The sequence below is a fragment of the Saccostrea cucullata genome, unplaced genomic scaffold (assembly GCF_032062105.1).
Source record: "Saccostrea cucullata isolate Sc308-1 unplaced genomic scaffold, CSIRO_AGI_Scuc_v1 ctg400, whole genome shotgun sequence".
In the NCBI taxonomy this organism is placed as follows: domain Eukaryota; kingdom Metazoa; phylum Mollusca; class Bivalvia; order Ostreida; family Ostreidae; genus Saccostrea; species Saccostrea cuccullata.
Window position 1 is genome coordinate 127883 of NW_026926133.1, and position 13703 is coordinate 141585.

Below are 13703 nucleotides of genomic sequence, written 5' to 3' on the forward strand. Positions count from 1 at the left end.
TAAGGAATTCCCCCCCCCCCCTCCCCAAATAATTGAATTCTAAATCCTCAAACTTTTTATCTTGTAAATTTTAAGTACCTGTCATTCTGAATTTGTACACTTCTATAAATTATTGCCAGTTGTAAATAAGTGTGGATTAGTGTGTAGATGACTCTCCAGATTTTATTTATGGAGATGCCACCACTTGCCGGTTCGAGAGATGCAAATTTTGATCTATACTTGGCACTCAGGGCCATTGAGCAGTGAGGAATCTTTTTTGTGCCAGCATCTACTGTGACACAGGGCCATGGTTTATACGATCTCATAAAAAGGAATGGTCTCCATGTCCCACAATGGGATTTGAACCCATGACATAAGGATCGACTCCTTACTTTCCAATTTTAGAGCAGACGCTCTACCACTGCACCACATGGGTGACTAGGGTCAATTGATACTGAGGACAACAGCATAATCAAAGGCCTGAAGGGCCTGCGAGTTGACTCGCTTGAGTCAATTGAGCTTTTCAATACATCTGGGCACCATACCTTAATATATTTAGTTTATTTTGCATCTTCAGAGATTGAATATTATATGTCTGATCCATGTTCGGTTCATAAATAAAGTGTATATTGCTTTTCCTTTATATATACAGGTTGGCACTCATGGGCTTCCGTATTATTTTGACTGGATTCTATAATAAATTTAAGCACATTAGCTGAAGTGGTCAGTGTGAAGTAATTAGGTTAAAGATTCCCACAGCAAATCTGGATTCTGAAAATAGATTTTCAACAACAACTAGCTGCAGCTAATGAGAGCAACAGGTGTTTGTGAGAGGGAGTATTCTAGGTCAATTATAAATAAACTTCAGATGGGAAGATTAGATCTGCCTAACATGCTTGAACATATATTCATACGCAGTAATTGTACATCGTACAGGATTTAATCAAAAATTTCTTTAAAAGCATGAAGGCATAAATAATGTTACAGTATGAAATTTTATACAGTTTTTACCTCTTAAGTTTATACAATCACTCAAACCAAAGCATTTTTTGCTAGAACTATAATATTTGGCGTATGGATCACCTTGATGAATGCGTGATAAATTTTACAGCTCTGAAACGGCTATGTCGACATGGAGTAGCTCGCTACGCGAGCCAACTCAAAAACAAGTTTCCTCAATTAAGGTTTCATCAAAGGTCAACCTGTCCAAAAATTTACTTTTACAATAGTTAAACAATGATATATTTATAAACTGTAAAAAGTTCTAACTTTATACCTCACATTGTTTTGGAGCTATTGTAAAAATAATTTTTGGACATGTTAACCTTTGATGAATACATAACATACTTAATACATAACATGTGTAGAGATTATTAACATTACAGAGTGGTCAGCATTCCCTGGAAAATAGCATACTTATAAATCAAGGCAACAGTTAATCCTTATGCAAATTATGTCACATATCTGTTTCACACGGGACAAATTGACAAATACAACTAACACACAAAAGCACATTACTATATCCCCTCAAACTTTGCTGGGAGGAAAAAAAGGAAAATGCATTCTGAAAATTTTAATCTGTTTAAAATCAGTATACATGTACATGTAAAAATTTTAAAAGTGCTTTGACATGTGAAGTTTTATCATTTTATTGATGTTAAGCATGGCCCCGTCTGTGACAACATTTATTTACCGCCAGAGCTATTTATTACATTGGACCCTGTTCATTTGGGAATATGGAATATCCCAAAACATTATTTGAAACTTTGCAATGGTTACATTTTAAATTTAAAAATTCATCTCAAAATTATTTTGAAGTCTGCAACAGATATGAAGTTTATAATAAAATTATGATTAAATTGACATTTACAATGTAACTCATCTTTCAGTACTCTTAGTACTTTGATTTTATTGAATATCAATTATTTTTCATTGATACATGAGCAATTTGTCATAAAAATTCAATACAAAACCAGTCTGTAAAATGCAGCAGCACGAACATTTTGTATAAAACTAAGACCACTTTCACCTAATATTACACTCAGATAATCAAGTGAACAATCTTTGTCCACAACTGACACAAGCTGCCGTCACTATTATAAGCCACCGTGCTTTACCTAAATTATTTTTCTATTGAACACAATTTTTTGTTGTTTTTTAATTTTGGTTGAGGAAGAAAGCAATAAATAGGTGATCAATAAACTAAAGAATTTTTAAACTGGTGTTAGGTTGGCAGTTGTCCATGATTTTACATATTTTCTTCTTTAAATCACAAAATTTGATCCCCACAAAAAGTAGTGAAATCAAAGTATAGATATGGATTCTTCCTCTCAATAGAAATGTTTGTATCATTCCTATTCTTCAGTCCTGCTCACTTCTAGCTCGTTTGGCAGCGATTTCTCTATCCTGAAAAAGAAGATGTTTTCTTAAACTTCAAATACATATTTTATAACCATCTTTTTTAATGGTTAAGCAGTTTTTACATTATCACAAGACACTTAATATGTCTGTGCCTTTACAATCAATGGAGTAATGTTTGATTAAAGAGATTTATCAAGTTTTTAGCTTTCACATAAACTTGGTCTTTCAATTAATTTTGACTTTTTTATTGACCATCCAAGCAATATGTTCATTAATGACAAAGGTGAAGATCATGAAACAATGATAAAACTCTCAAGGAGGTTTGACCTTGCAATCAGTAGCCTAGAATTTTTTTGTAATTATAAAGTATATTTTTCATATCTGTATACATAGCTTCATAAAAAATCAAAACAGCTATTGGGGGTTGGTCAATCTTGAATTGTTTGGTACTCTAATTAAACTTTGCTCACAAATAACTTTTACAAAGCTTTTTCCTCTCATATAAATAATATAGTCCTTGTGTTGCATGGACACATTGAAAATTGTGACAATTAAAGTTCAAAAAGTGCAGAATCAATTATATGAACCATTTTTTGCATTTAAACTTTATTTACGAGTCATGCAGGAGATTTGCTGGACAGAATTGCTCTGCCTCCAAAAAATGCAGCAATAGGAGGAATTTTCAATTTATCTCAATTTCAAGGCCAGGAGGGCCATTATGATAACTGTTTTGTGTAATGTTCTGTTATCGAGCTAGAATATGTTAGAAACAAAAGTTTTTAATATTTTGGGATGGCAATTTAAATATATGCTGAAATTGAGCAAGAGACAGCTTATTTTTTGTGCACAATAAATACACACTTTTATAGCAATTAATGAGTGACACTGCAGTTTTACGGTCATATCAATCTTTTTTTCAACAGTGTTTAAGCCATGCAAGTTTAAATCTGTGATGTTAACAACTCTTTATACATTCAGATCTGGTCAGACAATGTGTTTCAAATTAGTGAAAACATCCAGTCATTTGTGTACCACTTACTGTTCCAAACTGGTAAAAGTGGGGAGCCATTTCACACAACCAATCTGGTTCAATCACTGTAATGTCTCTCATGTAATCTTTATTTGTCTGGACAACATCATTAAATACTACCCTGAAACAAAGTAAAAAATTAGGCTAAAAGTTATGATGGGGACTAGTCTAAGTATAAACAAAATTGGAATATATCCCAATCAGGGGATAATATCCTGGTCAGGCTGTATATCCACAATCAGGATTTTTCATGCCTTAATGTTTTTTTTTCACATTTAGAAAAAAAACTTTGATTCCAAAAAAAAGGCCACATGTCCTCTCCACTTCTTCATATATCCTTATAAATTGAAATGTAAAGGATATAATATTCATGGCAATACATGTACATGTATAAATTTCAAGGTTCTCAAACAGAACATTCAATTCTAAAAGTCAAACAAAAAACACAAAAGCCAAGAGTTAATGTTTAAGATAAATTAAAAGGGCTAATATTTTGTTGATAATTAGATTACCTGTATGTTTACACAGACTTGTTTTATTGATAATTTGTTAGAACCCCATGAACTAAAACAAAAGCATTTCAGTGACTGTTTACACATTTCATTTTTTGGCAGATAGTAAATCTAGTACATGTACTACATGTACTGACTTCCCACTCTTTCATATCAATGCTTTCTCCACATTGCTTAACACTTTTTTTTCGGTTCAAACTTTTCTGGCACATTCATGAACCAGACAACTGTGTTTTTAATGCCCCCCCTCCCCCCTTATAGATTTGGGGACCTAACATTTTTTGCTCTGTTGATCTGTCCATCTGTCATCCTTTCTGTATGTTTGCCTGCAAAAATGTTAACCTTGGCCATACCTTCCAAAACATTTGACAGTTTCACCTTGATATTTGTCCATATTTTGCCACGGCCATAACTTTTGTAAGGTTGGAGCTAGAGCTTCATATGTATTCCCTTTGACAAGACCTTTCCTTGGAAACATTTTAGTTTTGACCCTCTGATTGTGACCTCAGAGTTTGACTTACTTTTGCAAATTTACCAAATCTTAACCATATTTTGTGAATGGTTTGCGACAGGGCTCTCTGAGATTCATATTTTGCAAGCGTGTTCCTTATGATAAAACCCTTGATTTCTCAGCTCTATGGAGAACTAGAAACACAACATCCAATACTTTTGAGTGGAATAAACAAAAGTTTAATCTTTAAAAAAAAGTTGTGAAATGATGGGAGTTCATTGTACCTCTTCAGTACAGGAACCTGCCATTAATTTTCCTAACCTTGGCTTTAAGACCCCGTATCTAGACATATTAAAAAGTAATTACATCCATCATTATTAAAACAAGGATTTTAATATTCATTGCAGATATCATGTATTTCCTTGTGACCTTCAATACATTAGAAATATACAATTACAGCAAGATAACTTAGTTAGGACATTTTCTCACATAGATTACTGTTGTTTATTTGAGAAAACAGAAGTACTGGAAAAGAATTTTATCGATACATGTAATATAGATAGGCCACTGAGTTAGTATCTATGTGAAAAAATAATCACTATCAGATGCCCTGTGTACTTTTTCTAAAGTGTGTATAGAAAATGTAGCAGAATTATATGTATGCTTATTTTAAAATAGAAGCTATCATTGGACATTTGAGGCTGTTTTTCCACACACTATTTTTTAAAATTGAAGTGTAAATCTCTTGTTTTGATCACAGTATAATAAACATGTTTGTTGACATGAATATTGTAAGTAAAAATAACAGATTATATATAATAAACAAATATTTAAAAAAAAATAATTAAGTGGGGATAACACTTAATTATTATTATTTTTTTTTTTACATCTGCAGGGAGTCCTTGACCTTTTAAGATATGGTCATAAAAATCAGCAGGAATCATCCTAATAACCTTTGCAATTATCAATGCTTATCAAGTAAAAAGTCACCCAACAGATCAATTTGAATTCCAAATACCATTTGGAAATACATTTGTCATCTAAATGATGGTGCCCTTGACCTTTTCTGACAGAGCCTTAATTAAAGTATTTTGTAACCAATATCTTTATTAGTCCTTTACATGTAGACAGCATGTAGCAAAGAAGTCTGAAGAAGGCAAAACAACTTGACATTAACAAGCAATAATGTTAGATAAGCGTACCATTTTGGTGGGTCTGTAAAAGTGAGTACTGATGTAGGATGGATATGAAGTTCATGGTCATCTCTGACTGATCTGTAGACCCCTGTATAGTGGAGGTAGGCCGCGTTGGCAAAGAACCCCGAGGTTATACAGCGCCTTATCTGATTCACATCATCTACAACAGCATAAAAGGAAACTACCGATGTAGTTTTATTACATTCAAACATATTCTCCTTTTCACATTAGGTCAAAGGTCAAGGTCATAGTAAGAGAGAGTCTTAGGATGTGGGTTATCTTAAGTCTTGCCTTTCATTTGTTTTACTGTGAACATTAACAATCATTTCCATGTAAACTTGTTACGTGTAACAGATGATTTATAATGGTATTGATTACAGGACCTGTGACCTGACCTTAATGTTAAAGAGGTAAGTCTACCACATGACATTGAGGCATGACAGGTAAATGAAATTTAAAATACTTAAGAATGAAATGATGAAGAGAATATCTAATCAAGATTTTAGGATGAACAGTCGGCCATGAAAACTGACTCTTCTTTATTGAGCCCTACAGAATCCACTTCAACATCTAAAGTCTTCCCAGTCACGGATTTACATCACACTCTTGTACTATCAGTCATCTCAGGCTAAAGTTAGGGTAGTCAGGAAATTAATTATTAAGATTTTTACAGAATCTTAATTACTTGCAATTTATCATTTGCCAAATTTTTGGAAATCTTCCAGAGTCTGATCAGGATTAAGTAGAATTAATTCCATAAAGCACCCCTTCCCTAAAAGCCATGTTGTCAAGTGCAACATCCTACTTTATATGTATCATGTTCCAAAGGTTGTTTGAAACAATATAATTTTAGAAAATTGACATAGAGAGGGTCATTGAGTATTTAAGATTGCAACTTAAGTAATCAAATAAAAAGTTTTGCACAGTGTGAAGAGATAGTATGTTTATTAAATAAAATTTTAATATACAGCCCAAGCTTGTGTTAATAAACATTTTTTTCAAGTTCAATGATTACCTTGTACTCTGATAACCTTCTGTTAAGAATATAAATTTCTAACATTTTTAATGTTTCCAGAGGAGGGTAATATTATGGCTGGTAAGTGGAAAAAAGAATTCAAAATATCTTGCGAAAAAAGATTATTATTGCAATTTTTCCCAGATGAATGTAATTCATGTATAATACTCTAAACCCTATGCAACAGCTTAAACAAGTGGTATTGTTATTCATAGAAAAAAAGTTTCCTATATCTATACTTAAAGGCAAATGGCCACAATGCTCACCTGAGTCACTCTGGCCCAGTAGTTTTTCATCAGCTAATTTTCCCTTTTAATTTCATTAAAAAAAATTACTCTGTATTTTTGACCAAAATTTAGCTTCAAGATATTTATTTTATCAGTTTTAAGTGCCTTTTTTGTCAAATTTTGCCCCGCAAGCCATGCTATAATTTTTTGTATTTTATTCAGCATTATATACATTTCCTTTGGAAAAACATAAAAGTTAAAGAAAAATTTCATGAGTGAGCAGAGGGTTTATGAACCTTAAAAATGCTTTTCTTCAGATGGTTCTTCAGTGGTCACAATTTAATCAAACTTGATTTAATTTACACTATGTAATAAATTTCTTTTCTGATCTAGTATTTCTTGAGAAGATTTTCAAAAGATATGCCATTAAATTTTTACTGATTCTTAATTATCTCCCATTAAAGGTTGTTGTAGCACTTCATTTGATCAAACTGAATCACTTTCATCCAGGGGTATTCTGTGCCTAGTTTGTTTGAAATATGCTATAGTGGTGATTCTGAAGAAGATGAAATTGTTAAAAGTTTACAACAATGTCAACAACAAAGTCAGAAAAGCTTTTGGCTCAGGTGAGCTAAAAATTCTAATATTTCCAATAAAAGAGAGGGATGGGTCAGTAAGAGGTTGAACCTGTCAGAGTTTTGGTGGACCACTATAATTTTTTTTAAATATTATCTTCTACTCAGAGTGATCATCAAACATGTCATTGATTCAATTTTGTTTTAAAATGTCAACTTGCATTTCTGTGAACTTGACAATCTGAGTGAGTTCAAGATTTTGATTTCCAAATGCGCAAATCAGTGTACGATTTGTATCAGAATTTTTACATATATAGGTATAAGAAAATTGAAAACAGTTTTGGGCAAAATGTTTGTAGCACCCTTGTCCAAACACTATTGCATTCATCTTTTAACCAAATGCATGATCTCCCTGAACACAATCAATAAATGTAAACTGTCCCAAAGACATGTAACACAAGCCTTATCACTCAAAACCTGTCCATTAGTTTCTTGTGACAGAGATAAAGTTGCCTTCACACTCATGGCCATTAGCAAGGTGTCCATTACACTACAGTCACTTGTTCAAGAGTAATGCATTTTAAGACAATGTACAGGTATATGTCCCCAAACCTGCAGTCAGTGAGGTCAAGGACATCAATAGATTTTTTCCAATATATTCCTATGTAAAACATTGATCCCCAATTGTGGCCCAACCTTAACTTCCATAATTTATATCTAATTATGACCTTGCAATATTTGAAAGGATGGTTGTTTAAGATTTTTTCCTTTATGTTCGTACATAAAACTTTGACCCAATACTGGGGCTAAAGAAAGGACTATATTTGATAATGACCAATATTTGCTCCCAAAATCAAACTTTGATGGAGAAATATATAATTATGTTCTAAAACAGGGGGATATCTGCAGACTTCAAAGCACTAAATATTTTCATACGTCAATTCTTTGAAGATTTTATTTCTAAGTGGATCTTAAAAAATAATATTTTTAAATGATGCAACAACTGCTAATTCTTAATTATCTCCCCCTTGAAAGAGAGTGCAATGTGCATGGTCCTTCATTTGGCCCAGAGGTTCGATCTGGAAAAAAGTTCACAAGCGGACGGACAGACAGATGGAGAAAATTTGATCATAAAAGGAGTATGAATCACCCTGCCAAGAATGAAAGAAAAAGTGAAAAAGCTCACATACCCCACGCTCCCCATAAATTAAAAGTGCTGAAAATCCCAGAAAAAATAAAAGGAATCGGAATTTCCCAGTAATATGCACATCTACACATTGTGTCCTAAATATCTGCAAAATTTGATGAAATTCTGTGCAGCGGTTTATGAGGAGTTGCGCTGACAAACTGTTAATTGCTATATTCAAAATGTATCCCCAAAAATCTAAGTTGAAAAGTGCCAAAATTCCAAGAAAAATAAAGGATTTAGAATTTCCTGGTAATATGCACATCTACACATTGTGTCCTAAATATCTGCAAAGTTTGATGAAATTCTGTGCAGCGGTTTAAGAGGAGTTGCACTGACAAACTGTTCATCTCTATATTCAAGGTATGGCCAAAAATCTAAGTTGAAAAGTGCTGAAATTATCGGGAAAAATAAAGAAATCGGAATTTACTGGTAATATGCACATCTGCACACTGTGTCCTAAATATCTCCAAAATTTGACAAAATTCTGTGAAGCAGTTTAAAAGGAGTTGTGCTGACAAACTGTTCATCTCTATATTCAAGGTATGGCCAAAAATCTAAGTTGAAAAGTGTGGAAATTCCCGGAAAAAGTAAAGGAAGGGATTTCCTGGTAATATGCACATCTACACATTGTGTCCTAAATATCTGCAAAGTTTGATGAAATTCTGTGCTGCAGTTTAAGAGGAGTTGCGCTGAGAAACTGTTCATCTCTATATTCAAGGTAAGGCCAAAAAAACCCAAGTTAAAAAGTGCGGAAATTCCTGGAAAAAATAAAGGAATCAGAATTTCCTGGTAATATGCACATCTACACATTGTGTCCTAAATATCTGCAAAGTTTGACGAAATTCTGTGCAGCGGTTTAAGAGGAGTTGCGCTGACAAAAAACAGGACTGATGACTGACTGACTGACACGCTGACTGACTGACGGGTCAAAAACATTATACCTTACTTGAGTGGAGTATCAAAATATGCATAAAAGCCTTCAACTATTTTGAAGTTAGAATGTGAACATTTTACCTTTTGTCACCTTCTATTGAGTTTTCTCTGTCTATATTGTCTAGATTGGAACTCTTTCAAGAAGAACCTAAATTGTATTCATGACAATGTTATGCAAATCATATATATCTGAAGACCTATAAAAACTACAAATAAAGGAAGAGCTTTTTAGCAAATCGATAAGGTACAACGTCTTCACTCATGACCTATTCCAATTGAAATATGTAATTGGACCTCTTGAGCTCAGTGCAAGGGGGGGGGGGGGGGGGCTCCTTTTTTAACCATTATACATTTTAATGTTACGGCTATACACGTCCAACATCTCTAATATTCCAAATATGTTATGCTTGTGCTCATGCAGTGCAGAGAACAGAATTTTGTTTTAATAACCATTATACATTTTAATACCAAAGCTACGGAAAGGATATATGATTTGCCTGTTGGGTCTGCTGAGAAAATATATTAAAGGTAATTACCCTCTTGTAATCATTAGCAAATATGCCAGCTTCAAAGTTGATTATACTCACATGAAATCCTCTTAGTACCTTAACTCTGTACAATTCAATCATCTTGTATGATACAAAACTTTCATAATTATATCTTCCACATTAAAAAAAATCTTTCGAGGTTATTCTACATATAAAATAATTCAGATTCAATACACACTGACTGGACCTTTAAAGGCCAGTAAGACCAAGGACTAAAAATTAATTTCCCAAAGAAAATCTGAAGGTACAACAGAAATCATCTTTTAAAGTGAAAAACTTTTGTTCAATGCTAGCTTATAATTTGCAGAAAACAGCTTTTACCGTTTAAAGTAGAACTGAACTAAGAGATCAGGGAGAGAATTTAAGTGCGACAGTCACACCTAGAAAGGACCAACTTCAGCAAAACTTGGGAGCAAATAAACACAAAACAATGATATTAAGTAAGACATGACTTGTCCTTTACACCTAAAGCTGTCAATACCACATCCCAGCTACATCAGAGCTGTCAGCCACATCAGTTATTGACTTAAAGGAGAAAGGACCATGTCAACTACAGGACACCCTATTGACCTATCAGGTATAATCAAATTACCCCAGCCATGGGTATAAAATTGTAAAACATGGTCAATTTCATACTCTGAATTTGAACATCATGCATGTAGATAATTCTTGACCTTATAATTACTGGTCAGTTATGGAAAAGTCTATGGCAATATGAAGAAGGTCCTATCAAGGGTAGGTCTTTAGAATTCTTAGGCATTATATGTACCACTGAGGTAAATTCTTAAAGACCACCCAGATATTGAACCAACAAAACATTACCCAAAGCTGACAATACCAAATGTATGACTGATTAAGAAAACATTGACACCAGGGGTCACAATTAAACTGACCACCCAAAATCAAGTTATGACATTCATTGTTGAATTCACTTCTATACATTTTTTTTAAATTTCTTGATCATAGTTAGTTTAAGATCACAGTTGCATCTTTTCTGCCAAAATAAACATTAATTAAACAGATTAAAAGTTAAAAAGTTCATTTTTTAAAAACTTAATCATTTTACTTCATTTTTAGATGTCTGCATGAAGGATTTTTTTTTCTCAAAAGAACAGAATTGCCTCATTGTAAGAAATAAAGCTTATCAAATGTTCAAAATTAATATTAATTGTTGTTCCCAAATTATGGAATAAAACAGAATTGAAAGGAAAATTTTGGAGAAAAAATTATGCAGTTTTGAAGGCCACTTTCACAGACTGGTTCCAAGAATAAATATCTAAAATTCATGGTGACACAAATAGATAGTAAAAAATATTTGCATACCAATATTAATTTAATAGTACACTTCATACTTTAATTGCCTTCATGATAGGCCAATGCATAAATAATCTTAGCCTATTTTAAATGTTCAAATGCCAATAAGAAGTTTATCCGACAATTTTACAGAATTCCCCCTCTTAGTGACATTGGCCCCATTTATAATTTACATACTACAAAAGGTGGTTGGTACCAACTACACAGAAAATTCATCACTCTACGATTACCAATTGGCATTCAATATTTCATCGATTCAAAACTGATTGTACTGAAAATCTACATGAAAGGTAAGTTTTTTCTGTTACATATTTTAATGATTCATATTTAAAAAAAGGAATGAAAGTTTTATATATTTAGCTGCATTAACAATATAACTATAAGTAAGTAATTTTGTTGAATTATTTGAGTTCACAGAATGTTCCCTATAGTTACAATTCAACATGACTAACATTTTCTAATACAATTTATTGAAAAAAACTTATTAACATGCATTCTCTGTAAGCACCAAAAAATTTACTATAGATTTGGTATTTTTTGGAAACGACTAAAATATTTTGAAACTGATTTTGATGAAATTTGCACCACAGGTGCACCTTGAGTCATTTATTTTTAAAACATATAACACAAAATCAAACCAGCAAATATGGTGTCAAAAATAGAAATTCCCAATCAATACAACTGACTATATAAGATAACTGAACTTTTCTCACTATAATTAAGGTTGCCATGGTAAGAAGTAAGTAAATATTTTTTCCATTGAATTTGGCCATTTTCGGCCATTTTTGACCAAACAAAAGCATGAAACATGAAGAAATATGAATGCATTTTTATATAATATAAAGGAGTAAACAAAAATGTTTTGTTTCAAACCCATTGATCATTACTGGTTCTGAATTGCCTGCTCTGTACTATTCTTCCTGAGTGATAAAAATTCTAGCCATAACAAAACTAATTATTGTATTGTGTATTTACCAAAGTGGGAGAGAGGTGCCCCAGATAATCAGGAGTTCTGGTATTGAGGAAGTGATTAGCTTTGTTAAACATTAATGCTACTAAGTATATGTCCATAACCCACGCAGATAGCTGCACTCGGTTTCTAGACTGGAGAGAATTCTTGGTTGTTGACAAACCTGATTTCAGAAACAATAACTTATCATGTACATGATTACACTACAACATGTTCCAGAAAATAGAAAACATTTGATGATGCCAAAAATTCATTGCTGAAGTTCTAAGGGAGTGAATTGAAAGCATTTACAGCCATGAGTTATCTCCCCTTTCTTAAGGTACCACACATAGAGCACCTGATCAACTTCTGACTAAAAGTACACCTGTCTGCTATGTCATATGAATTTGACAAATAGATTCCCAAAGACAAATATGTTAACAGAGAGCAAAAGCTAACACAGAGAAATACCCAACACATGCTGAGGGGCAAATCAACAGGCACAAGTTTTCAATTAGACTAAACCTGAAAAATAGCTGAATCTCACAGCAAGAATATTGTAACTGACTTTAACAGATTAACCTTCAATATTTACTGTTATGTCTTCATCTCTTCCCCAAATTTCAGAGCTCTGCTTCCTCATGATAACCTAACAAAATCATCTAGCATCATTAACCTAGTATTATCACCGATGTTTGGACAACTCCCTTGTACATCATGTACATAGGTCAGCTACTGTATCAGAGCAAGCTTAATAAGAATGCTTCAATTCCAAGAAAGTTGGCACAGATTCATTCTCTTGTGCTGTAACTACCCTGATAACAAAGTTTAATTTTTTACCAACAATGCCAACGTTAGGATCACCTGAAATTGCCACACACAACTTGCTTTCCAAAATTCACAACAATGCAGGTGCCACACAGAGAAGTATGTAATCAACAGATGTATGAAAAACTGTTATCTCATTGGAATTCTTCAAGATACATTTTACAAATAAACTTTGTCTTTTCCCCTCATCAAAATAATCATTATACAAGCCTCATTCCCAATTAAGTACCATGAGAACTTTTTCCCTCAAAGTTTAGAATAACAAGAAATATACATTTGATATCAGATGCTTATGTGTTCAAAACATGACATATGGTCATTTATTAGTTTGGAGTAAGTGTTTATTTATCAAAATAGTTAAAAAAAAATAATAAGTGAAGGAATTGAGATAGTGCATGTATAAAATGGTAGCCCCTACATTTTTTTTAATTGCAGCATCTAAAATTTCTCTTTATGTCACATTTTGGACCAATGACCTTGAACTTTTCTGAATAACCTTGGATCAAGGTGCTACAATTTAAGCCTTACAAATACAAACTATTTCTGTGTCAAGTATGCAGTTCCAATGGTTCTCCATTATGAAGATATAGCCAGGT

General features: G+C 32.8%; 1 protein-coding gene across 1 annotated transcript in view; it reads right to left on the reverse strand.

The window, feature by feature from the left end:
* Positions 1-1537: 1537 nt before the first annotated feature.
* LOC134270900 (probable ATP-dependent RNA helicase DHX35) overlaps positions 1538-13703 on the reverse strand; it is a 105344-nt gene continuing 93178 nt past the window's right edge. Inside the window, exons 23-25 of the mRNA XM_062753156.1 lie at positions 5536-5689; positions 3380-3491; positions 1538-2385 (exon numbers count right to left, since the gene is read on the reverse strand). Coding sequence (XP_062609140.1) covers positions 2341-2385; positions 3380-3491; positions 5536-5689 — 311 coding nt within the window. The 3' untranslated portion in view covers positions 1538-2340. The remainder of the gene's footprint in view (positions 2386-3379; positions 3492-5535; positions 5690-13703) is intronic.